We start from the raw sequence: 27349 nt of genomic DNA, 5'->3' as shown, positions 1-27349 counted from the left end.
TTCTGTCTTCAGGATGTTTTCACTGTGTCAGCTGCTCTCCACCTCTCCATACCTTTCCCTTTCTGAAGTGTCTTTTCTCTTTCTCTTAGGCTTTTCGGATTATCTTTTAAGATCCCATTAAGTGTTACTTCTTCCATGGAACATTTTGTGACTGTTCAACTTTGTGTTCATTTATTTGTTTGAATTATTTCAATCTCACCAACTCTGGTTTGCTCCATGTGTGTTAAATTGTGCACTCCAATTTCTTGTGACCTTGTCTATATTTTCCATTTGAAAGCTAATCTTGTTTCCCCAATTAGGTTTCCTCTTTTCTTAAAAACAAAAAATAAAAATAACAATAACTTTAAAATTTGTACTAACTCAGGCTAATTCTGCCCTCATTTCACCCTATAATTTAGCAAGGCTTTAACTTCATGTATATGTTTATGACGTAGCTAACTAATTATGTGTTAAAAATCTTCATTAATTTACAACTTACTGGAAATGTTTATAATCTAGGCATGATGTACTTTTTATTTAATTAACAGAGTAATTAACAAACATTTTTACGTACTTTAAATGAGCCAAATGCTGTTCTAAGAATTTTACAAATCTCAGCTAATTCAGTCTTCATAACAACTCTTATGAAGTAGGTACTATTACTATTCCCATTTTATAGATGAGGAAAATGAGGCACACAGAGGTTATGGCTTGCCCAAGGTCCCACAGCTTTGGTAAGTGGTAAGCCAGAATTTGCACCCAAGCAGTCTGGCTCTGGAGTCTTTCCTCCTAAGCAGAGTGCTATAGTGACTTCTTATTTAGCTAGGAAGTTAAAATGAATACAACATAGAATTATCATGTTTCTAATTAGATTCTTCTTGGATTTGCCTCATTTTACTTATTTATACTATATCTTAGCTTTAATGGGTACAGAAGTTAAAATTAATGGACACATCTCTTTTAAAATAGATTTGCATTTTAAACTAGTTTGGAAGTTACTTTCCTTGTTTTTACTCTGAATTAATAAAGTACTATATTAGCAAGAAATACGTTCCATTCATTCTGTTCATTTCAGTTGCTAGTTACATTCTAGATTGATTTCTAACATCTCACAAAAATATGTGACCTTGCTTGTTTTGCTGTATTTTGACGATGAAATGAAGTTGTCTCCCAAATAATAGGATAATGATAGCTTTCAACTTTCTTCACTGTTAAAAGAGGAAATCGCTGCTATACACTGACCTGTCTCATAAAAAGGGGAACCCTATAGTCTGTTGATGTTTTCTTTTCCATGTGCAGAAGGAGGCAATGTATATGCAACTGGTGGAAATGATGAAGGACAGTTGGGGCTGGGTGACACTGAAGAAAGAAACACTTTTCATGTAATTAGCTTTTTTACATCCGAGCATAAGATTAAACAGCTCTCTGCTGGATCTAATACTTCAGCTGCCCTAACTGGTGAGGCTTGTTTCTTTTTCAGTCTGGGACACATTCCTTTCCTGTAGATCAATATATGCCAACTCAGTAAACTGAAGGGAGCATTGCTGTTTAGTTTTCTTTCATTGACTATCTATGTGTTTTCAGAAAACATTTAAAATATAACTTTAAATCTTGACATACTGCAACTTTATGCTTATTTCTGCTTATTTTATGCTTATTTGTGCTTATTTAAATATACATTTAAAAAGTAATTGGCAAATAAGCTCTAAGCTATGCTCTCCGTCTACTCCTTTAGATATTATTAAATATTATTTTCATTGTGTGCTCTTAAAGTTCATACTTACAGTTTAACTGAAGTTGCTATCAGAAACATCCACAGAAATCTATTGCAGCATATGGTGTTAAAATGTGATTTGTAACAGTCATTGTACCTCTCTGCCCTCCATACCAAAAGCCCATATGAGACATTTCTTTAAAATTTGGAGCCAAGATCAGCTTGATCTCACTGAAGCTGCTGGTTACCTGCTTTGTTTCAAGCAGGAGACTGTGTAACACCCGGTGTTACTCTATCAGGAAAGTCAGAGTGTATCTGAAGCTCAATCCTTTAGATTTTGTCAGCCCTTAAGTTAGCATTTTGACATCCTTCTTTCAGTTGTTATTTTCATTTATTTGTTTTGCATTACTAAACCACTTCAAAATTTAAATTATTTAAAATATATAAATCTTGAGAATTCCTTTCTAAAATATTTTTCCTAGATTTTTTCTGACATCAAAACCCTTATCAGAAATTATATAAGTTACCTATTTTTGAGATGTTTTACATGATATTATATCTTCATCCTCTAAGGCTAGCTTCTGTGTTTTCAGGTTTAAATTGTAAGGAAAAAAATACGTAGTGGAATACATTTCTTCTCTTCTTTTTTCCAAAACATCATTTCCACAGCGCTCTCAAGAGCAAGGTCTTCCAGGCTTTTTTGACCTGCAGGTGTCTAATGTGACCTGTGCTGTCTTTCAGTTCAGTTGCAGGTAGACTGCTTGGAAGGAGGAGAACATTTCTCTTTAGAGACATTAGAATGGGAAAGGGTGATTGTAGGAAAGGGCATTCTGTCTTTGCTATTGAGAGAAAAATATGGCCAGGACTAAAGTGATTTACAATCAGGCTGTTCTGTGTTCTTTATCATTATAGAAGTATTTCACAATATAAATTGAACTCTTAAGTAGCTAACTGGTGTAAATGTCTTAGTAGTACTTTATTGTTAAGATACATAATTTTTATGAACTATAAAATAAATGGTCTTTTGGAAGTGTAATAGCTTCAGAGCCTGACTACCTTTTAAAACCTTTTCTCCCCCTTGTATTTTTCTTTGTAGAGGATGGAAGACTTTTTATGTGGGGTGACAATTCCGAAGGGCAAATTGGTTTAAAAAATGTAACTAATGTCTGTGTCCCTCATCAAGTGACCATTGGAAAACCTGTCTCCTGGATCTCTTGTGGATATTACCATTCAGCTTTTGTAACAAGTAAGACACATTTTGAAGTCATCATGTTATCTCCCACTTCTGTGTTATTATTAAATTAATAATGAAATGATGTAACATATTCTCTGGTTCTATAGAAATAATGCCATGGTTGTTCATGTAATGAAATTGTTTTGGTCTGTTTTAGGTCACAATATTTCCCCATTTATATAATAAGAGTTCATAATTTCAAACTGTGTCTGACATGATCACTTTTTAGGTGAATATAGAGAGCTCAGCGTGGGATATGGTTTCCTTTGGGAGGACTTTCTCAGCATTCCCAACTTCTCCCTTTCCTGGACCTACTGGCAACCTTTTCTATCTTAGTTAAAATATTTGAAATGTTGGGCTCTAGCTGTTATAGTCTATATCTACACTAATAATAACAGAGGAAGTGTGATTATGACTTTGCATCTAATTGATGGGATTTTTTAATAGTAAAAATACCTAGAGGAAATAGTTTATGGACCCTCTTAGACAAATCTTTAAAGATTTATTTTATGCATTTACTCTTTATTTCATGTACCACAGACTCGGGGTTAGAAAGGGGTAATTCACCCATCTCAGTGCCCCCCAAAGTTACCAATGAATTGGCAGCAGCATGATACCAAGAGAGAGTAAACCTGACTTTGTCAGTATTTGTCACCACTGCATCCCTGGTGTCTTGAACAAACCGATAATCAATAAATATTATTGAATGAAGGAGAAAGTGAATGAATGATGAATTGATTGCATTCCTTGGGGCAACACTACCTACCAACTTATTGGCAACTTTTGGCTCCTGGGGTTGGTATAGTCTGTACTTGCTTTGTTCATGAAACAAAAAACAGGAAACAAAAACACAAATGGGAAAAAAAGGCAGCCAAATGATAAAAATACCAAGCAAAAGCATTGTTTTGTATTTGGACTTTAAGAAAACTGCCAGAATGCCGGGCGCGGTGGCTCACGCCTGTAATCCCAGCACTTTGGGAGGCCGAGGCGGGCGGATCACAAGGTCAGGAGATCGAGACCATGGTGAAACCCCGTCTCTACTAAAAATAGAAAAAAATTAGCTGGGCGCAGTGGCGGGCGCCTGTAGTCCCAGCTACTCGGGAGGCTGAGGCAGGAGAATGGCGTGAACCTGGGAGGCGGAGCTTGCAGTGAGCCGAGATTGCGCCACTGCACTCCAGCCTGGGCGACAGAGCGAGACTCCGTCTCAAAAAAAAAAAAAAAAAAAAAAAAAGAAAACTACCAGAATGAATTGTGTGAATGAACTCTGCATTAGCCATTAGGTGAACAAGTGGAATAGTTCATCTTAACCAACAGGCATTACATTGAGCTTTTTTTTTTTTTTTTGGTGTGTTTTTATGCTTTTTAAAAAAATTAAAACCCAGCTTTATTGAAATATAATTCACATACCCTACAATTCACCCATTTAAGGTAGATGATGGAATGTTTTTTAGCATATTCACAGGTTTGTACATAAAATGAACTTTTATACCGAGCATTTTGCTGAGATTCATTTACATCAGCTGATATGAACTGTCAGTAATTTTCACACTAGCCATTATTTTATGACTTTAATCACTTAAAGCAACTTTTTACAAATTTTGGAAATAACTCATGTATAAGGGGTTTTACTTAATATGTATTTCATGGTAGATGAAAGTGTTACATAGAAAAGCATTTTTTTTCTCTTTGTTGAATTTGTAGATCAGAAAAAACAGATTCTTTATTTTTAATTTTTAGTATTTGTGGGTACATTATATATATATATATATATAGTGGGTATATTTTATGTATATATATATGGAATACCTGAGATTTTTTATACAGACATGTGATGGGTAATAATCACGTCGTGGAGAATGGGGTATCCATCCCCTCAAGCATTTACCCTTTGTGTTACAAACAATCCAATGATACTCTCTTAGTTATTTTAAGATGTACAATTATTTTGATTGTAATCATCCTGTTGTGCTGTCAAATACTAGATATTATTATTTCTAATTTTTGGACCCATTAACCTACCCTCCTACACACACCCCACTCCCCTTTCTAGTCTTTGGTAACAATCCTTCTACTCTTTATTTCCATGAGTTTGTTTTGATTTTTACATCCCACAAATAAGTGAGAACATGCAGTATATGTCTTTCTGTGCCTGTTTTATTTCATTTAACGTAATGACTTCCAGTTCCATCCATGTCATTGCAAATGACTGGATCTCATTCTTTTTCATGGCTGAATAGTACTCTATGGTGGATAAGTACCACATTTTTTCTTTTTTTTGAGACAGTCTTGCTCTTTTGCCCAGGTTGGAGTACAGTAGCGCAATCTCAGCTCACTGTATCCTCCGCCTCCCGGGTTCAAGTGATTCTCCTGCCTCAGCCTCCTGAGTAGCTCGTATTACAGGCGCCAACCATCATGCCCAGCTAATTTTTTTGTATTTTTAGTAGCAACAAGGTTTCACCATGTTGGTCAGTCTGGTCTTGAACTCCTGACCTCAGGTGATCCGCCCACCTTGGCCTCCCAAAGTGCTGGGATTACAGGTCTGAGCCACCGCGTCCAGCTCCACGTTTTCTTTATTCAGTCATCTGTTGATGAACACTTAGGTTGCTTCCAAATCTTGGCTATTGTGAACAGTGCTGCAACAAACATGGGAGTGCAGATATCTCTTTGATATACCAGTTTCTGTTCTTTGGGTGTATACCCAGCAGTGGGATTGCTGGATCATATGGTAGCTCTGTTTTTAGTGTTTTGAGGAACCTCCAAACAGAATAGTTTATTTCCTAATAAAAATGCAGAACATATTACTAAGATAGTTATGTTTAAGACTTCCTACAGATTTTTCACCTACTAGTATGTTTAAATGCTCATGTTCGTATTTTAAATTCGTGTTCTCAATTCAAGTTCATATTATAAATTATATAAAATATTCAATTTTTAGATGTTATAGGTAAAATCTATGGAGTTTTCAGGTATTATCCCTGATTTCTGTGTCTTTTCATCTGATATGTCAATGGTTGGGTCTGAGCATTTCAACCAATGATTCACTGATTTAGGTGTAGTACAATAGGGGATATAAGCAAATGAGTTGGGGTCATGGGAACTGGGGGCAGGAATTTGTGGAGCAATCTTCAGAGACTGGAGAATAGAGACTTGGCAGTGTGCTTAAAATCAGAATCCTGGGGAAGGTAGCTATCAGAGCCAGGTAGATAGTTTGAAGAATCCAGATTTTATAAAAATTAATAGACCTAAGTGAAGTAGATATAATTGATATGAAATGACCTATTTGTTCTTCATGATAAATGTTATTTTATTTTTTATATATAAATAAGAAAAAGACCTTGAAATTAAATAAAACATTTTATATGGATTAAAAGCACTCACCTTCCCCTTTAAGGAAGGTCCTACTGATAAGCTACAAGAAAATATCTTCTTACCCTTTATAGCAAGCTCGTCCAACCCGCAGCCCAGGATGGCTTTGAATGTGGCCCAACACAAATCGTAACCCTTCTTAAAACATGAAATTTATGCACAGACCTTTTCTTTTTTTAGCTCATCAGCTATCGTTAGTGTTAGTGTATTTAATGTGTGGCCGAAGACAATTCTTCCAGTGTGGTCCAGGGAAGCCAAAAGATTGGACACCCCTGCTTTATAGGTAAAACATTTTACTTTAAAAAGGTGACACTGTGAGAAACCTCAGCAACTTACTATGTAAAAGTCATTTTAAATGCTATTTCTTACAATACCAAGTTGATTAAAATGTAGTACCTGCCCTTCTGGAGTTTACAGTCAAACTATAGGATGTATAGTTTTCCATGTACAAAGCATTTTCAAGTACAAATAGATTTCATTTAATCTCCCAACCACTCTGAGAGAGAGGTGGTGGTATCTCTTGATTCCGTATATGCAGGCAGGATTCGAACACAGTTTATTCAAGGTGATGCTGCAGTTGAGTTGCAGAATCAGAATTTGAACTCCAGTCTTCCAGCTCTAAAAGCCAGAACAACTTCTACTGACATGCAGTTTCTCTCCATGTACAAGAGGAAGAGGAGGATGTGGTAGCAGCTACTAATGACCAGGCACTGATTGTGTTCTAAGTGCCTTTGAATGCATTAATTCAGTTATTCCTATGAAACAACCCTATCACACAGGCACTTTTATCCCCATGTTACAGGCCTAGCGATTGAACAACTTGCTCAGGATGATTGAGTAAGTGGCAGAATCCAGATGCAAACAAGGCAGTCTGACTCGGTAGCACATACTTTTCACTACTGTGCTAGACCAATAACTGCAATATACAGCAGACCATGGTTGGTAACATAAGACATTTGATAGCAGAGTCTTACGTGAGATCAAGAAAGAAAAAAGATTATTTCTTGTTAAGGACATCAGGACATATTTCAGAGAAAGGGTGGTATTTGAGATTAACCATGAAAGATGGAAGCAACTCTGAGAGAGACAGAGATGAGGGAAGAACAGTCCAGGCAGAGACAAAAACATGTGCAGCGATAAAGAGACAGAAAAGTCAATCATGTATTTGGAGATTATTGCGTAGTTGAGTTTGTTTAGAGGTTGTTTGTTTAGAGGTTAGGGATCATGGATCCTAAAGGAATGTGAACCCCTAAAATGATATGCTAAAATTGGTAGGTGCATTTTTTTTTTTTTTTTTTTTTTTTTTTTGAGCCAGGTCTCAGTCTGTGGCCCAGGCTGGAGTGTAGTGGCATAATCACGGCTCACTGTAGCCTAGACCTTCTGGGCTCGAGTGATCCTCCCACCTCATTCCCCTGAGTAGCTGGGACAAAGATGCATGCCACCACACCCGGCTAATTTTTGTATTCTTTGTAGAGACATGGGTTTCACCCTGTTGCCCAGGCTGGTCTCAAACTCTTAGACTCAAGCCATCTGCCAGCCTCGGCCTCCCAAAGTGCTGGGATTACAGGTGTGAGCCATCACACCCTGCTGGGATGTGTACTTTTTTTTATAGAGCTGTCATCAAATTCTCAAGGGAGGCTGTGACTCAAAAGAGAGTCACCAGCTTGGGAATAGATAGAAATATGACTGGTTAGTAGTCCGGGGACCTAATATGGAAGGTCTCTTGTAACAGTCTGCAGTTTATACTTGATACATGTATTTTTTTTTTTTATTTGGAAGTGTCATAATTAGAGCCTTGTTTTTGGAAGATATATCTGATATTGTGTGGATATGTTAGACTAGAGGTAGGAAAGACATTTGAGAAACTTGATCCAGGTGAAAATTCATGTTAAGGTGTAAAGGGAATCAGGAATCTATAGACAGAAATGGAGAGAGACTCATCAGGACTTAGGAACCAGTTTCTATGGGAGGCAACAAGCATGGGAGAATGGAAGGGTGCTAACTTACTGGGCACCACTTTTGTGTCAGTGTTTGCTAAATACTTCATAGAAAACTGTGGTCCATAAAACTTCATTTTCTGTGCAGATCAATTCAGAAAATCAATATAGCTGTGTTTACAGTAGTTGAGCAAGTTTCAAGTGGTGCATATCTTGTGCATTGGCTGTCCCACACCTTCCCGAAGTTCCGTGATTTTCTAGAAGGACTCACAGTCTTCAATAGCAGATTATACTTATGAATAAGATTTATTACAGGAAAGGATACAAAGCAAAAAGAAAAAGTGGGGAAAAGATAAGCATCTACAGTGGAGTCCAGAGAAGTCGTGCTTGGACTTCCTAGTACTTTCTCTTAGGAAACCACACAGGGCATGTTTTCTTTTTAGCAGTGAACTACAGGGACATGTATGGAATGTCTCTGCCCAGGGAAACCCATTATGGTGCTTCCAGGGGATTTAGCAGTCTGGTCATATAGGCACCACCTGCTAGCAACTGGCCACAGCAGCTGAAACTCAGGACCCTCAATAATGAAGCCAGGTGCGCATCATCAATGTTAATGTTTGTGCAAGCAGCCCTGAGAAACCTAATCTGGCATAGTTCATTGCTCTGGTATATATAACACAGTCATTAATCATTCATATAAAGAACACTCCAGGGGCCACCTTCTCAGGGGTTGAGCAAGGATCAATCATGGTTCTCTCAGAGACTTACAAAGAATAAGCAAGCAGATCTGCTCTGTTGTCTCTTTGCTGATACCAATGGTGATGTGTTCTATGTCATTCTTGAGATTGGACCATATACTTACACAAGATTTTAAAATTCTACTTTATAGAACTCAGTTAATTGCATAGAAATGAATAAGAAAGTTCTTGCTTTCAAGAAGTTCACAGTCATAATACAGTGTGATAAATGTAATAAAGAAGCAAATTAATAGTGTTAGTATGGACAGGGCAGTGATTAAGTGTCAGGAACTCTTTGGTAAGCATCTTTGGAGGAAATGCCATCTAAATGGGTAAAATCTGCTGTTAGGATTTACTTAACATATTTACTACACACAAGCGAGTTTTCTAAACCAGTTTCATATAAAGCAATTATTCATTCATTTATTCCACAAATATTAAGTGCTTGTTCTAGACACTGCTAGGCTTTGGGGATACCGTAGGGAGCAAGACAAAATTCGTGTTTTTATGGGAGCTTTAAGTAAGTAGAAGACACAAGATATTCTTCACTTTTGTGAAAGCACTAAAATGATTTCTAGTTGTTTATTAGTAGTGGTAGTCATGAATTTTTCATGAAAATTACTGGATTAAAATAATCAAGGGGAAAAGAAAATCTAGCTTTATTTCCTTATCATACAGTGAAAATATCTCAAGAAAGGTCAAATGTATTAAGTTATCCTTGTCAAAACATTTTTTTGGAGGTAAGATCAGCTTTTTGTTCATATGTATGTCATCACTAATCACTGTACTTTTCCTTCAATAGCAGATGGTGAGCTATATATGTTTGGAGAACCTGAGAATGGGAAGTTAGGTCTTCCTAATCAGCTCCTGAGCAATCACAGAACACCGCAGCTGGTGTCTGAAATTCCTGAGAAGGTGATCCAAGTAGCTTGTGGCGGAGAGCATACTGTGGTTCTCACAGGTATGTATGGAGTCCACTGTTCTGTTCCCTGCTTTCTTTGGAGACTAATGAAATTTTTTTAATGTTCATTTTTTTATTGTGGTAAGAATACTTGCTGTAAGAACTACCTTCTTAATAGATTTTTAAGTGTATAATACAGTATTTTTATATGTAGGCACCACCATTGTACAGCAGATGTCTGAAACTTATCTTGAATAACTGAAACTTCATGCCCACTGTACGGCAACTCGTCTTTCCCGCCGCCCCTCAGCTCCTGGCAACCACCATTCTTTTCTTAGCCTCTATGAGTTTGACTCTTAGATACTTCGTGTCAGGTGGTTTTGCATCTCTTTCCATTAAGATTCTCACTTTTGGGGCCTGGTGCAACGGCTGATACCTGTAATCCTAGCATCTTGGGAGGCCAAGGCGAGCAGATCTCTTCAGCCCAGGAGTTTGAGACCAGCCTGAGCAACATGATGAAACTCCAAATTAGCCAGGTGTGGTCTCAGCTAGACCTTGTCTCCAAAAAAAAAAAAAAAACTCAAAAAGATTCTCACCCTTTATTTCTATACTTAATATATATTTCTGGTCTATGAAATAATTTTTTTAAGTAGAAAAAAATGAATTCTGCTAATGTGATTTATATTTGCATGACCTTAACTTTTTTTTTTTTTGAGACGGATTTCACTCTTGTCATCTAGGCTGAAGTGCAACGGCCCGATCTCAGCTCACTGCAGCCTCTGCTTCCTGAGTTCAAGCAATTCTCCCGCCTCAGCCTCCTGAGTAGCTGGGATTACAGGTGCCCACTACCATGCCCGGCTAATTTTTGTATTTTTACTAGAGAGGGGGTTTTGCCATGTTGGCAAGACTGCCTCGAACTCCTAACCTCAGGTGATTCACCCGCCTCGGCCTCCCAAAGTGTTGGGATTACAGGCGTGAGCCACCACATCTGGCCTGACCTTAACATTTTTAATGGCAACATATTCCATTATTTTTAGCTCATTTTCAGGGACAAACAATTTTTCTTATATATATGTTTTCTATATTTATCTAAAATCGACGTTTTTCCTGAAATGCCTTCTTTTGGAGAAGCTTTTTGTTCAAGCTATTTTCTACATGACATTGATAATTCTTTTTTTTGTGATATTTACAGTGTATAACTTGGGAATTTCTTCGTAGTTGTATGTTCTGTTATAGTAATTTATTAAAAAGTGGTAAGGTTTTAAATTACAGATAATAAAATAAAGTTAGGACCTTAATAGTGATGTTACTTTTGGAATCTGAATTTCATATTTGTTATGACATGTCATTTCTCACAATTCTAATCACTGTATTGAAATATACTCACTACTTGCTAATATGTTTACTACATTGATGCTTCCAAATTTTTTTCGACATTAGATTTATTTTAGATGAGTAATGTACATAATACAATTAGGTAGTGAATTATTATATTTTTTGCACAAAAATTAATAGTTTGTGAAGTCACCACTTAATCTTTAGTAGCCCAAAGTTAGAAATGTTGCAGATAAATTTTGAATAATATCCAATTCTAAGATGATATGCCTAATGTTGCCGGGTAAGTGAAGAATATTTTATCTTTATATTTTTCTCTCTGATGTTACTTTTCCTCAACTTCCTGTTCCAGCCCCAGTCATGGTTATTAAGCTTTAGTTACTAGATGGAATCTTTTCTAAGTTAGAAAAAATTTTTTTTCAAAACTTATACTCTAAATTTGGAAATAATTCTGAGGTTTAAGATTTTTTTTGAATTCCTGTTGAAAAAGTGAATTTTTATATAATTTCAAAAATGTCCTAAAAATTAAACTTTGAAATTAATTTTTAAACATTATCTGAAAATTCATTCTATAGACAGAAATGCAACTTGATGTGTTACATATTTTCTCTAGTTTATGCAAAGATTATAGAAAGAATGAATAGGTCATTCAGGGTTATTTTAACAGATACAGATGCTGATTGTATAATAATAGTGTCTTCAACCATTCATTATAAAATATTTTTCTATAAAGTGAGCAACAAGATAATCTATGATACTTTTAATGAAAGCTTAATTCTTACTTTTATATTCTTAATTTAAAATAAACACACTTAAGGATGATGTTTTCTTGTGGTTTTAAAGACATTTAGCTTTCTGTGGTCTTTGTTCTGAGCCTAAGTATAATCTTTCCAGAAACTGATTACTCTCTCCAGATTTCTGCAAGCTTTGGGATCTCATACACCAGGAAAGTTTTTTAAATTATGAGATGCATCTATTTGACAGACCTGGAATAGTTATTGTTTGCCACTAAGATTTCCACTGCAGATGCAAGAAAGAAGTGTCCTTGCGTTTCCTGTCTGATTGTGGCAGCCAACATTGAATGGGGGAATACAGGAGAACAACTTGGCAATACAGGGAAAAAAACATGAAGAGAGAATTTTTACAGTTCATAAAATAATTTTGTAAACAGTGAAGAGCTTGTGTTACAATCCAGAGAATAACCTAAAATTTGAGTTTAAAAAATTATGAGAACCAATAGATGGTTGTCAGCTTCTGATTCACATTTGCCTAAATATGGGCATTGAAAGAAATGACTGTTGGCACTATCATATCATAAAATAAGGAATATTTTCAAAATAGAAAGCTCTTAATTGTATAATAAAGGACACCTCCTTCAACTGTATAAATATATCTGTATGGAAATTTCACTACTTTGCCTGTTTTTCACATTTCTCCATGGACCTGTGCAAGCTTTATTATGAGCCAGCCCTGGTGAGGAACCTGATTCTGGAACACAGTATAGGCAGAATATTAAAAATATTTAGTTCTAGCTGATGAAGAAATGGACCTGAAGAGTATATTGATCATCAGTGTGATTAAATACTAAACTGGATTGCTAAGAGAGTTATGGAATATTTTGTAAGACCTTAAGGAAAGAATAGCTAATCACCTGTTCCAATTTCTTTCACTAAAGAAAAGCACTTGGATTAGATTATTCTATGAAGGGCCTTCCCAGCCTTGTTTTTCTATATGTCTATAACTCTTACCTTAAAATCTATTAGAGGACCATTCATTAAACTATTTTTAAAACAATTTAGTTCATATCTGATGAATTTATTTCAAATATAATATTTGCACATGACCATGATAGGTTAGAAAATAAAACTGGTTGTAGTGATAGGGTGATTATAGTTTCTCCTTGGGATCAGGAAAACCATGGACCACTGTGGAAAAAGTCTGAGGCTGGAACTTGGTACACACTAAGTGAGGCAGAGTGATATTTGTAATTTTGTAAGTCATCCACAGCAGTTACCAACAGACAAGAAAGGCCAGTTGTAAGATGGGGTTCACAATGAAGTCTGGGTCCTGAGGCAAATGAGAATTTATCTTAACTTCTGAGATTATGTTTGGATAAACTTAAGTTTTCTGCAGGTTAACAAATTATTCGTTCTGAAATCAAATATATTCTGTGAAATTACAGTAATATTGATCTGAAGCTAACTGATCAAATCTGTTTTCCTAATGTAATATTACTTATTAACATTAAATTATGTTGTTAAATGTCACAAAGGTGATATGGCCAAAAATTCTGTTGGTTGTTAAATATAATGTCCTTAAATAAGAGCGCCTTAGATCATTTTTATAAAATAGAAACTGCTGTCATCACTAATATCCAAGCACCTGAATGGGAACCTACCAGGATACTGAACAAAACTTTTGTCATGATTCAGACTGCCTAAACAGCCTCATGTCACAGGCTAATTGAAGTCAGACAGCCTAAGAAACGTAGAGTAATTGTTGGTTAGCTAGAGATAGATAGTTGTTTTAATTTACCCAGTATTCTACTGTTAAGCTGAACATTTAGAACTGGAAATATGCCATGTGATTATTAATTAAACTAAGATGGTTTTTTAATATTAAAATAAAGATCTGTTTTGCCATTGCCTCAATATGGCTTCATATCCTTAATACAGCATATTTTCTTTAAGGAGTAATATCTATTTGTCTTATTTATGAAGCAAACATTTTTATTAGAAAAAATTGTAAAACCACCTGGCCATAGACAGTTAGGTTTTCATTTGTAACCCCTATTGATAGGATGCGTTGATTAGATACTTTTTAGAAAAATGTTCTTTACAACAGAATGTCATATTATGTTTTCAAATCTGCCTGAATGTTTTCTCTTTTAATCCTGTCAGCAACTCTATTAGATAGGGATTATAACATCAGAGAATCTAAGTAACTCACCTGCTTGCCGCAGCTAGTAATAATGAAGGTTTGGGTTCTGGCATGAATACCAAGCGCTTACCCTTCCTCCTGTAATAGGAGAAACTCAATGTACTAAACTCAGTGTACTAAGGAGAAGTGACTAATGTAATCGACACTGCGCGTCCTAATGCAGCAGCGAGGAGCATGTCTCTAAAAGGACCCTTTCATCACCACTCTTGTATCCTGTTTTTGTACTTTTTCATTTCTAGAAAACATATGATATAATATTTAATGAGTTACTGGAAGTCCTTTGGAATCACTTCAAAATATCAATATAAAGAAAAGCTTTTCCCCTCCTATTATAGTTGCATTTCCTAGTAAAGAAGCTTTACTTGTGAATAAATGTAGCATATGTACTATCAGTTTTGATTCTCAAGACAATTCTCTGAAATTGGGTTTTATAAAATAGATTATTAAACTACTTGTATTTTGTTTTATTTTATTTTTGAGATGGAGTCTTGCTCTGTTGCCCAGGCTGGAGTGCAGTGGTGTGATCTCGGGTCACTGCAACCTCCACCTCCTGGGTTCAAGCGATTCTCCTGCCTCAGCCTCCCTAGTAGCTGGGATTACAGGTGTACACCACCACGCCCGGCTAATTTTTGTATTTTTAGGAGAGACGGTTTCACCACATTGGCCAGACTCTTCTCCAACTCCTGACCTTAGGTGATGCGTAAACTACTTTTAAAAGGAAGAAGTTTTTCTGTAGGAGACACTATTCACTTTTTATTTGACATAGTGAATTAGTTTAATGACAGTTGGTACTTTCTTTTTTATTTTTTGAGATGGAATGTCGCTCTGTCACCCAGGCTGGAGTGCAGTGGTGCAATCTTGGCCCACTGCAACCTCTGCCTCCTGGGTTCAAGCGATTCTTCTGCCTCAGCCTCCCGATGTAGCTGGAATTACAGATGCGTGCCATCATGCCCAACTAATTTTTGTAATTTTAGTAGAGATGGGGTTTCACCATGATGGCCAGGCCACTCTCAAGCCTGGCCTCAAGCAATCCACCCGCCTTGGCCTCCCAAGGTGCTGGGATTATAGGCGTGAGCTACCGGCCGATAGTTGGTACTTTTTGAGCCGATGTAATTATGGGGACGTTTCAGGTAGTTCCCTGACTTATGTGCCTTGTATCATACCTGTTACTTACCTAACTTTTTTTTTTTTTTTTTTTTTTTTGAGACGGAGTCTCGCTCTGTCGCCCAGGCTGGAGTGCAGTGGCCAGATCTCAGCTCACTGCAAGCTCCGCCTCCCGGGTTCACGCCATTCTCCTGCCTCAGCCTCCCGAGTAGCTGGGACCACAGGCGCCGCCACCTCGCCCGGCTAATTTTTTGTGTTTTTAGTAGAGACGGGGTTTCGCCGTGTTAGCCAGGATGGTCTCGATCTCCTGACCTTGTGATCCGCCCGTCTCGGCCTCCCAAAGTGCTGGGATTACAGGCTTGAGCCACCGCGCCCGGCTACTTACCTAACTTTTATGTTTATGTATAAAAGATAAAATCATACCCATGTCATAATTTTTATAATTATGTACCTTTTCATTTTTCTCTTCCTTCGTCGTTGAAAGATTTATACTTCAATGTTAAGTATTCTTAAATGGGTTTTTTTTCCCCCAGAGGCACTTAACCTTCACTATAAAAGGTTGAATGTCACAATTTTTCCAGATATGATGGTACCAGTGTCTGCTTCCATAATGATTCTCTTGTATTTGCCCCTTTCGTTTCAGAGAATGCTGTGTATACCTTTGGCCTGGGACAGTTTGGTCAGCTGGGTCTTGGCACTTTTCTTTTTGAAACTTCAGAACCCAAAGTCATTGAGAATATTAGGGATCATACAATAAGTTATATTTCTTGCGGAGAAAATCACACAGCTTTGATAACAGGTATGGATTAGAATTTCTGTTATATATTTATAGAACGGGGTGTATTTTATTACAAAATAAATTATATCTGGAATGAATGTATCTAACTTAAGTAAAGGAATTCATGACTGAGAAAAATGGAATTCCATGTTTACTATTCCAAAGTATAAAGTCGTGAGCTCCTTTTTATTATTTTAATTCAATTTAGAATACATGTAAATGATCCCAAGATTTAGAACCTCACAATAGCCTGCTGATGTCAGAAGTTAGACCATAGTATTATTCTTTGGCAGAAAACAGGTATCTTTTTGAAATTATATCAGTTTGAAGGCTCTTAACTCTGCTCAGGCCAAAAGGAAAAAATCCCACAAGCAGAAACTTATTTTAAAACATTCTTCCTATTCAGTCTGACAGAGCTGCATTCAGGCCGAGTCAATTCTCATGTTTTTGCCATCTGGAGGCATTTTCAGGAATGACTCCTTTCCTTCTCTTTCTACAGTGTTAGAGAGAAAGGCCCCTCAGAGACCAGTAAGTGGATACCTTCTTCCACAATGTGGTATCTCCTTCATGCAGGGAAATGTTCCTTTGAGCCCACTTCTCAGCCTCAAAACTATAAAACTATGTGCTGCTAATAATGTAGGACTCAGTAAAGATTCTCCCCTAAATGATTCAGTCACATATATGTAGGTAATGGATATAGTCCTCAGTTTTCAATGCTTTGTAACAAAAGGGTGTATAATTTCACTATTTCTGTCTAAAAATGGAGTGAATCATCGGAAAGTCAGAAATCATCTAGTATATTGACATAATCCATGTACTAGCATTTCTACTTTTTTCCCTTCTTTCTGAAAAGCTCCCGCTATGAAAAAGCTCCTGAAAAAGGTACTGCTCGTCTAATGGTATCTGGCTAGGGAAACTAGGAATCAGCAAATATACACTGTTCCTTCTTCCCCAGAGAACCTTTCAGAGAGGATGACCTGCCCATTATCAAGTATCAATGCTCTTGAGAACATATCATGAAATAGCATTATATAGAATATGAAAAGTATTATTCGTTCGTCGTCTACTAAGAGTTGTTGATGTGTATCCCTTAACTATAGGGTCCTAGTGTCACTTTCTCTGTCCCTACTGTCATTTTTCATGAACTCTAAACTGCCACTGATAGTAAATACATAGTTTTTAATCTGTCATCTAACATACAATTTGATTATTTAGTTAAATTTTCATAGTACCTTTACTCCTGATAAAAAGAGTTATAGCACAAATCATTGAACATTAACTTTGTTTGCCTTTTTGTTCATCAGTCGTCCCTAAAGAGCAAGTGGTGTGGAATTTTTTTGTTTTTTCATCTAGTACTAATGAGAAGTACGTAGTGAGTTATCTGCAAGGCCTTGCCAGTTCCCCATTATAGCCAGTGGCTCATATTTTTAAAAGCTCTCTGAAGTTGGAAGTGCCATCAGGCAGCTTGGATCAGGGTTTGTTTTTTTCAGGCAAAAGACAATCGAATTTAAAAGGCAAACCTTAAAAAAACATTTGGGTAAAGAAATCAGGTTGAAAAGAAGGAGGAAGAAGGGATAAAGATGATAAGGAGTATATATAAAAGAAGGACATAAATACTTAATAGTAAGAATTATAAGAGTCTACAGCCTGGTCAACATGGTGAAACCCCATCTCTACTAAAAAAAAAAATACAAAAATTAGCCGGCGTGGCAGTGCGTGCCTGTAATCCCAGCTATTGAAGCTGAGACAGGAGAATCACTTGAACCCAGGAGGCAGAGGTTGCAGTGAGCCGAGATCGCGCCACTGTACTCCAGCCTGGGTAACAGAGCGAGACTCCATCTCAAAAAATAAATAAAGAGTCCAAACACTGAATATCACTTATTTACATATTTACAGGGAATCTACTTATTTTTGTAAATTTATTTTTATACTTGCCACCTTACTGAATTATATTATTATTTCTAATGATCTTTCAGTCAGTTCTCTTGGATTTGCTTAGTATGCAGTCACTTTGCCATCTTAAATCAGAGGTCCCCAAAGGTGACCTAATTGTTTCCCAGCTTAAAACCATTCATTTTCCTTCTTAATGTCCTTAAGATAAAAGTTCAAAAATTCTTCATCTGAACTAATAGGACACTCCCTTTTCACCTCTTCAGACTCATCTCCTACCACTCTGGTGCTCCAGGCGTGTTAGTTGCCTTTCAGTTTCTTGCCCAAGCCACATTTGCTCTTGATTCAGAGGCTTTCTATGTACTGCTGACTGCCTGAAGATTTTTTGCTGCCTTCTTCGTGCCGCTAAACCCTACTCATCCTTTAGGTTTCCCTTTGAAAGCCTTCCCTAATCCCCAGACTAGAGGAAAATTCCCCTCCTTTGTACCATATTAACGCCCCCCCTTACTTCTGCTTCCCTGGCACTTACCCCAGTTGAGATGGAGGGTATGAAGGAGCGGCTTGAAGAAAGGAGTGTGAAGGTTCGTAATAGCTGCTATGTCAGTAAGCAAAAGGGCTAACTGGTGAGAAGTGACAAGATTACTCATCATCGTTGTGGGCCCAGTTTCAGAGGGGACCCAAGTTTTGGTATAGGAATTAGTTAGCATTGTTCACTTATGGCATTTACTTCAACAGTATTCCACAGCCCAGGAGCCAGATTAGTTACGCTAAGCTAGTTGTAGAGATTTTATGCACATCCCACTCCCCAAGTCACATGACAACGTTTGGAGACAGTTTTTAATGGTCATGGCTGCAGAGTGGAGTTGTCCTACTGGCATTTAGTGGGTAGAGGCCAAGGATGCTGCTGAACATCCTACAGTGCACAGGACATACCCACACGACCATGAATTATCTGGCCCCAAATGTCAATAATGCCGAAGTTGAGAAACTCTGATCTATCAATGACCTCAGGAAAAAGGAAAATAAGACTGTTGGGATGTAGGGACCAGAATACAAGCATCTCCTTCTCCTTCTCTTGGAATATATGATGTGTATCTCAGGCTCTCATGCTGTATTGCTGCTGCTCCACACACTGCCTTGCATGACAGATCATCAGCTTCACAAACCACCAAGGTTAATTGATTTATTCTCAGAATATTTATTGCCTGATGTTACATGAAGAACCACAGAGACCATAGAGAGTGTGGAAACATCAATAGAGTAAATTCAATGCAGAATTTGAGGGGGATAATTAGAATTGCAGTATGAGTTAACATATTTATCTGTTTACAAGTAGATCCATACAAGTAACACTTTTATAATTCTCTTCATTATTTTTGCTTTTTAGATATCGGCCTTATGTATACTTTTGGAGATGGTCGCCACGGAAAATTAGGACTTGGACTGGAGAATTTTACCAATCACTTCACTCCTACTTTGTGCTCTAATTTTTTGAGGTTTATAGTTAAATTGGTAAGGCTATCACATTTCCCTGTTTATATTTTCATATTACTGTATTTGAATCTTTCAGTATTTCATAGAAAATAAGTACTTTTATGTTTGTATGGAAGAGTATCATAGATATATCTAATAAATATACTTGTTTCCTAGAAGCCAAATGTCAGACATTATGCCAGTCAGAAAATGTGTTGCTCCTAATTGTCCTCCTTTAGCATCTTCCTTTTTGCTGAAATCTTGACTGTTCTGCTTCGTTCTCATATATCTGTTGAAAGCTGGGACTGTGCCATGCCTGCAAACTTGGTATCTTGTGTAGCACCCAGCAGAGTACCTTGCTCACAGTAGTCTTTAGTAAATATTTGCTGAATTAAATGTTAGACTCTCAAATCCTGCTCAGCAGAAAGTCTGATAATAAACAAAGAGTTTTGGTGGGACACGGTGGCTCACTCCTGTAATCCCAGCACTTTGGGAGGCCAAGGCGGGCGGATCACCTGAGATCAGGAATTTAAGAACAGCTTGGCCAACATGGCGAAACCCCGTCTCTACTAAAAATACAAAAATTAGCTGGGCATAGTGGCAGGCACCTCTAATCCCAGCTACTCGGGAGGCTGAGGCATGAGAATTGCTTGAACCCAGAAGGTGGAGGTTGCAGTGAGCTGAGGTCGTGTCACTGCACTCCAGACCAGGTGACAGTGAGACCCTGTCTCAAAAAAAAATAAAAAATAAAGAGTTTTGAAGATACGGTTTTTGGGCTAAATTTTCGTAGGTTAAGGATGTATTATTTCAGTGTCACATCACCATCATGCATCATACCTGTATTGTTTCTTAATATTTTTGCCAGTTTAGTTTTGACTTTTGAAAATTCTGATGACTTGATGATAATATTGAAATTTGTCCTCCAAAGACTCAGTGTCTCATAATATGGACCACTTTCATTTATTGATTTGATAGTCATTTAATGAAAGCCTACTATGGGTAAGATAGTGTGCTAAGTATAAGAAATACAAAGTACTGGTCAGGTGCGCTGGCTCACGCCTGTAACCCTAGCACTTTGGGAGGCTGAGGCGGGCAGATCACCTGAGGTCAGGAGTTCAAGACCAGCCTGGCTAACATGGCGAAACCCCGTCTCTACTAAAAATACAAAAATTAGCTGGGCATAGTGGCAGGCACCTCTAATCCCAGCTTCTTGGGATCCTGAGGCAAAATAATTGCTTGAATCCGGGAGTCAGAGGTTGCAGTGAGCCGAGATTGTGCCATTGCACTCCAGCCTGGGCGACAACAGTAAAACTCCATCGCAAAAAAAAAAAAAAAACAGAAAAAAAGAAATACAAAGTACTGTATACAGTGATGAATGAAATAACCACGTCCTCATTCATTGAGGACTTATTCATTATAGTCTTACAATTTTTAAAAGGGATATACAAAAATATATATGAATGTTAAAATTTAAAATTTAAAGTATTATGAAGGAAAAATAGAACATTATAAAATATCTAGAACCTATGTACAGAAAATACTGCACTATGGGTTTTTTTAAGCATTTTTCTTGAAAATGACTTATTTCTCAAAATTCTTTGAATGCTGATTTCATTTTTTATTGTTCTGTCATCATGCATACTTGCATTTATTTTCCTCTAAGGATTTACTTTTAAGCATTAAACTTAGAAAATGTTCATATAAAGAGGGCTTAGAGACATAATTAGCCCAAGAGACTGATTTATACTTTAAAAAAAAAAATTCTTCCAGTAGAACTTCTCTGAGCAATTTTTCACGTTTTTAATGTTTCTCCCAGATTAAAATAACATTTTCTAACTGTAAGGAGAAATGTAATCTGCCAAGTATTTTTTCTCTATATTATTTTAAATTGAAAGTTAAATGGTGGGCCGGGCGCGGTGGCTCAAGCCTATAATCCCAGCACTTTGGGAGGCCGAGACGGGCGGATCACGAGGTCAGGAGATCGAGACCATCCTGGCTAACACGGTGAAACCCCGTCTCTACTAAAAATTGCAAAAAACTAGCCGGGCGAGGTGGCGGGTGCCTGTAGTCCCAGCTACTCGGGAGGCTGAGGCAGGAGAATGACGTAAACCCGGGAGGCGGAGCTTGCAGTGAGCTGAGATCCGGCCACTGCACCCCAGCCTGGGCAGCAGAGTGAGACTCCGTCTCAAAAAAAAAAAAAAAAAAAAAAAGAAAGTTAAATGGTGGATTAAACTTGTTCTAATTTTCAGTCACAGTGTTTAAAGAATATGTATGGTAATTATGTACTTTTTTTTTTTTTTTTTTTGAGACGGAGTCTTGCTCTGTCACCCAGGCTGGAGTGCAGTGGTGCAATCTTGGCTCACTGCAACCTCCGCCTCCTGGGTTCACACCATTCTCCTGCCTCAGCTTCCCAGGTAGCTGGGACTACAGGCACCCGCCACCACACCCGGCTAATTTTTTGTATTTTTAATAGAGACGGAGTTTCACCGTGTTAGCCAGGATGGTCTCGATCTCCTGACCTCATGATATGTCCACCTTGGCCTCCCAAAGTGCTGGGATTACAGGCTTGAGCCACCGCGCCCGGCCAATTGTGTACTTATTTTATACATATTGTGTACACATTCTCGTTGTGCGCACACACATACATATAGACAGATTCACCAAGTCAGTCTGTCTAGGAAGCCTATCACTAAGTAAATGTCTTACAGCTGATAACTGTTAAAAACTCATATGTGTTTGAAGCCAATGTTGATTCGTTTTTCTGTGGATTTATGCTGCAGGTTGCTTGTGGTGGATGTCACATGGTAGTTTTTGCTGCTCCTCATCGTGGTGTGGCAAAAGAAATTGAATTCGATGAAATAAGTGATACTTGCTTATCTGTGGCGACTTTTCTGCCGTATGGCAGTTTAACCTCAGGAAATGTACTGCAGAGAACTCTATCAGCACGTATGCGGCGAAGAGAGAGGGTACAGTGGTGGCCTATTCTGTATAATAGTATTATCTAGCACTGCAAAGAAAAGTAGAAGAAAAAAATCTGTTTTCTTTTTAAATCAAAGGGTCTTCTCAGATAAATTTGCTAAATAAAATTATTAGAGTTAAGTGCTTACAAACTTTTAGAGTTAATTCAGAAAAATTCAGAAAAGCTTAATGCTTTTTTTAAAGACACAAACTGGAAAATTTAAATTATAGAAAACCTTTGCATATAGACAATGGTGCTATAAAAGCATCCTTTTATAGTCCTATTTTATCACCTCACAATGAATGCTGAATTGTTTTTTCAACTGCATGTGGCTTGAATTTCACCTTGTTATATGCTTTTTTTTTATTATGGTAGTAAAAATACAACAAATATACCCACTTAACAGATTTTTAAGTGTGCAATACAGTATCGTTGACTATAGGAACAGTGTTACGTTGTTCAGAACTCTGTAGGACTTATATAATGCTACATTCTTTTGTCTTTCAGTTAAGCCTCATGAGCAGTGGAAGATTGTACACTATAAACAATGAAATGGGAAAACAAAGGAATAAGGACTTCAATTAGAGAGAGGAAATATTCCCTCTTAATTAAATTTAGAGATTTTTCTTCTGTGTTTTAAAATTATTGTTCCAATGACATATATATATGTGTGTGTGTGTGTGTTTTGTTTTTTGGGGTTTTTTTGTTTTGCTTTTTGTTTTTTTTGAGACAGAGTCTCACTCTGTTGCCCAGGCTGGGGTGCACTAGCGCAATCTTGACTCACTGAAACCTCCACCTCCTGGGTTCAAGCAATTCTCCTGCCTCAGCCACCTGAGTAGCTGGGACTACAGGCGCGCACCACCATGCCCGGCTAATTGTTTTGTATTTTTAGGAGAGACGGGGTTTCACCAAGGCTGGTTTCGAACTCCTGACCTAAAGTGATCCACCAGCTTCGGCCTCCTAGCATGCTGGGATTACAGGCATGAGCCATCAAGCCCCCCCCCCCAGTGGCACATATGTTTTTTAAAGTAAATGGTAAATAATTTTTGAAGGTGACATTCCTTTTTTTGAAAATTACTCTAAGTTTCAAAACATGTTTTTTTGAAGGTTCCTAGCAGTTTTATTTGTAATAGCCAACATATTTCTTTTGAAGTAAAAAGGTTAAATCTGGTGTTTTGTTTGAAAAAGCATATATGGAAAAGTTGACAAATACCCCATCAGTGTTTTGTAGTTGTTGTTAATTTACATCTTCTAAGTAATTTTTTGTTTCTTAGGGAGTGTGGAGAAAATGCACACACACTTTTCCCCCGTTATGTGAAAAATAAAGCTTCCAAATTGAAATTTAGAGCAACTAAGATACAGAGACAACAGAACAAAATGTTTTTGGGCCTTTGGGAATTAAGAAGTAAATGCTGTGGAGTGTTGGCATACTTTGAACTCTTTCTCTTAAATATTTTTGCAACTTTTAGGAAGGTTTATATCAATATTAAATCTATAACATCATTTAATAGTTTGTTTAACCTGCTTATTTTAAAGGAGAGGTCTCCAGATTCTATTTCAATGATGAGAACACTACCTCCAATAGAAGGGACTCTTGGCCTTTCTGCTTGTTTTCCCCCCAATTCAGTCTTTGCACGTTGTTCTGAGAGTAACCTCCTACCGAGCGTCTTATCTGAACAGGACCTCATGCACCCAGAGGAACCAGGTAACATTTGCCACTCTGTCTGCTCTCAGGATAAATGTGCCTTTTATTCCTGTTTTTATGTTTATCTTAAGATGTTTTCTCCAGTTATTTAAATTGTTCTCTCCCTGGTTAGAGCCTAACATCCCTCATTTGAACTCAAATCCAGGAATATCCTTACAAATAGAAAGCACCATCGGTGCCCCAAGACTGCCATGTAACCACAGCAGCATATCTTTATAGAGCAGTGGGTAACAGTCATAGCACCTTCCTTAACTGTATCCCCTTTAAACCCTGAAACCACTCGATGAACTTAGGAGGGAGTTACAGTGCTCATTTCAGAGATGAGAAAAGCAAGGCTTGGAGAGATCAAGTGACTTGCTCAAGGTCACTCAGCTTGTAAATGAAGTGGTCAGAATTTGAATGCAGGTCTTCTGGATCTATGTGAAATTCTATATTTAGGCAGTATAACATAATGGTGAAGAGCATGGAATATGGAGTTAAATTGATCTGGGGTCAAATGCCAATTTTGACATTTACTAGCTGTGTGACTGACTTTGGGAAAGTTACTTAACCTCTCTAAGCCTCAGTTTCCTTGGCTTTGAAATTGATTGAATAATACTGACTTCAGAGAGTGATTGAGAGGATTCAGTGAGATCAGGCATATAAAATAATTAGCATTGAGCCCAGCACCTCTAGAAACACCTCAGTAAATGTTGTTATGATTAATATTAATACCTTTACCTCACTACCTGTTAGATACAGATTTCACGTTTTAAGTTGTAATCCCAGCTCTTTCACTATGCTATACCTATTCTGACTAATTTTCTTTACAGATATTTGTGTATCTTAGGAGTGTCGGTATGTTACTGCGGGATGTCTAAAGAGGGAATATTCTCTCTTAATTAAATTTAGGGATTCTCGTGTGTTTTCAAATTATTGTTCCAATGACATATATTTTTTGAAGTAAATGGCAAATAATTTTTGAAGGAGACATTCCTTTTCTGAAAATTACTGGAAGTTTCAAAACATATTTATTTTTTTGAAGATTCATAGCAGTTTTATGTGTAATAGCCAACATACTTCTCTATTTGATAGGGGTAGGACAAGAAACCAGGACCAGGAGATCAGAAAGTAAGCAGTAAATTTGAAATTAAGAAGATAAACCTGTCATCAGGGACTAAGAATCAGGGTCTAGAAACAGATAATTTTTGTATCTTTGAGATCCGGAAGCTAGGCAAAGGGTTGAGGTAATATAGGATTGGGAACTCAGGTAAGAATTGTGGGCTATGGGAATGGGATATTATATCTAACTAGGACCTTGGTAATGAGCTGATTTATTGCACCTGACCCACAACTTTTGTATGTTTTCTTTTGAAATAAGAATCAGTGTCTAATGGTACTCTTCAGCCCTGGACATGGAAAAAGAAGTAGATTCTGACAAGCAGTATGTAGTGTGTACAAGGAAGAAAGACATTTATGGTTTAGAGAAAATTGTTTCTCAGTCCCAGAGATTTGAATGTGAAAATATGCATGATTTTGTAGCTAGATCAAAAGGAAATGCCATCTCTTCTTGTCTTCTTGTGACTGCTAACACTCTCTTCTTAATAAAACTTATTTTGAAAGTTGTGTCTAACATATACTGTGACATTTTCTAAATCATTCACAGACTTCAGTCTTTATAATGGAGGAAAAGTATATCAGGATACGTCTTACTAAGGAGATGTCATTTAAGCTAAAGGATAAGAAAGGGATGGCTACACAAGGAGAATAGATGTATTTCAGGCAAAGAAAATAATACAGGCAAAGAAAATAATATAGGCAAAGGTTTGGAGGCAGTTAAGAAGAAAAAGACAACCAGTGGGGCTAGAAAGTGAGAGAAATGTTAAGACAAAGCCGTATTGGAGAAAGAGACAGTGAAAAATTATTTATGGTTTTATAAGCCATGAAGACCTACTTGATATGAATGTTTTTCTTAAGTGCAATAGAAAGTCATTAAAAGATTTTAAGCAGTAGACTAATGTATTCCAGTCCTATTTCCACTTTAAGATGATTAAGATCACTTCTACCTCCATATAGGTTATACAGAGGCCAGACTAGAAATAGGAAGAGTACTTGTGAGCCCTTTGCAAGAGGTGATAATGTATGGGCCAAGGTGTTTGCAGCGTAGATGGAGAAAAGAAAAAGAAAAGAGAAGAGGGACGATGTGAAATACATTATAGACATAAAAACCAACCGGACTTGCTAAACTTATGAATGCACCACACATAGGTGTGAATTAAAGTGAGGAATCAAGGATGATTCCTAAGCAAGAGGAAGCTTGACACATTTGAGGAATAAAATTAAGAACCAAGCCTTGGATATCTGTGAGGCATCCAAGTAGAAATATCGAGCTGATTGTTGAAACACAAGCCTAAAGTTTAGAAGAGAGCCCTGGACTAGAAATATACATTTGGAAGCCATCAACATAGAGATGGTATTTAAAAGAGATGGGCATGGTAACTTATGCCTATAATCCCAGTATTTTGAGAGGCTGAGGTGGGAGGATTGCTTGAAGTTAGGAGTTTGAGACCAGCCTGGGCAACATAGCAAGACCCCCTCTCTCTATTTAAAATAATAATAAAATCCATGGATGTTGGTGAAATCACCTGCTAGAGAGTCGAGTCAGAAGAGAAGAGGGCCCAGAATGCAGCCCTAAGAACGTCTAATATTTGAGAGGTAGAGAAGGAAGAGCTGGCAAAGAAGCCTTCCTCAGCTTTGTCAGCCAGTAAGGCAGGAGGTGGGAAATGAGGACAGTGTAGTGTCGTGAATGCAAAGTACTGCTCAAAGATCAAGGGAAAATAGCTCAAAGAAGTATCCAGTGGATTTGGTATAATGGAGTTTACTGGTGACCTCGACAAGAGCAGTTCTAGGGGAAGATCAGGGAAGAAGCCAGAGTGTTAAGAGTCAGTTATGAATGGGAAATGAGGAAATGAAGAGGAGATAAGATGAGCAGATAATTTGTTTGTGTATTTGCCATTGAAGTGGAGCAGAGAAATGGTCTGGCAGCTAGAGGGGGATGTGGGCTCAATAGAAAATATTGGAGCACATTTGTCTGGTAATGAATGAGCCAGTAGTCCTGGAGAGGGAGATAGCACAGAGGAGAGAAAGTATAACCAAAGTTGTAAAGCTCTTGCAAAACAGGAGGGGCCAGCATAGAGAGTGGTCTTTGGTAACAGGAAAAACACATCCTACATTTTAACAGGCAAATGAGAACTTGGGTACAAATATAGGTAGTTGTGTATGTTTGTTGGTGAGGAGATCAAGTGGATCAGATATGAT

The 27349-nt window shown here is 37.4% G+C and overlaps 1 protein-coding gene across 17 annotated transcripts in view; it reads left to right on the top strand.

Moving 5' to 3' along the window:
- RPGR (retinitis pigmentosa GTPase regulator) overlaps positions 1-27349 on the top strand; it is a 60308-nt gene that overhangs the window by 7659 nt on the left and 25300 nt on the right. For 10 of the 17 annotated variants that reach the window (XM_077988385.1, XM_028842540.2, XM_028842536.2 and 7 more), the window contains 7 exons: positions 1279-1437; positions 2790-2939; positions 9770-9928; positions 15891-16046; positions 19303-19427; positions 22169-22354; positions 23884-24052. In XM_077988385.1, the coding sequence (XP_077844511.1) occupies positions 1279-1437; positions 2790-2939; positions 9770-9928; positions 15891-16046; positions 19303-19427; positions 22169-22354; positions 23884-24052 (1104 nt within the window). The remainder of the gene's footprint in view (positions 1-1278; positions 1438-2789; positions 2940-9769; positions 9929-15890; positions 16047-19302; positions 19428-22168; positions 22355-23883; positions 24053-27349) is intronic. The other 7 variants (XM_028842541.2, XM_028842537.2, XM_077988384.1 and 4 more) reach the window with 1 other exon arrangement.

Source organism: Macaca mulatta, chromosome X (genome assembly GCF_049350105.2).
Source record: "Macaca mulatta isolate MMU2019108-1 chromosome X, T2T-MMU8v2.0, whole genome shotgun sequence".
NCBI lineage: Eukaryota > Metazoa > Chordata > Mammalia > Primates > Cercopithecidae > Macaca > Macaca mulatta.
This window is presented reverse-complemented; position numbering and strand designations above follow the sequence as displayed.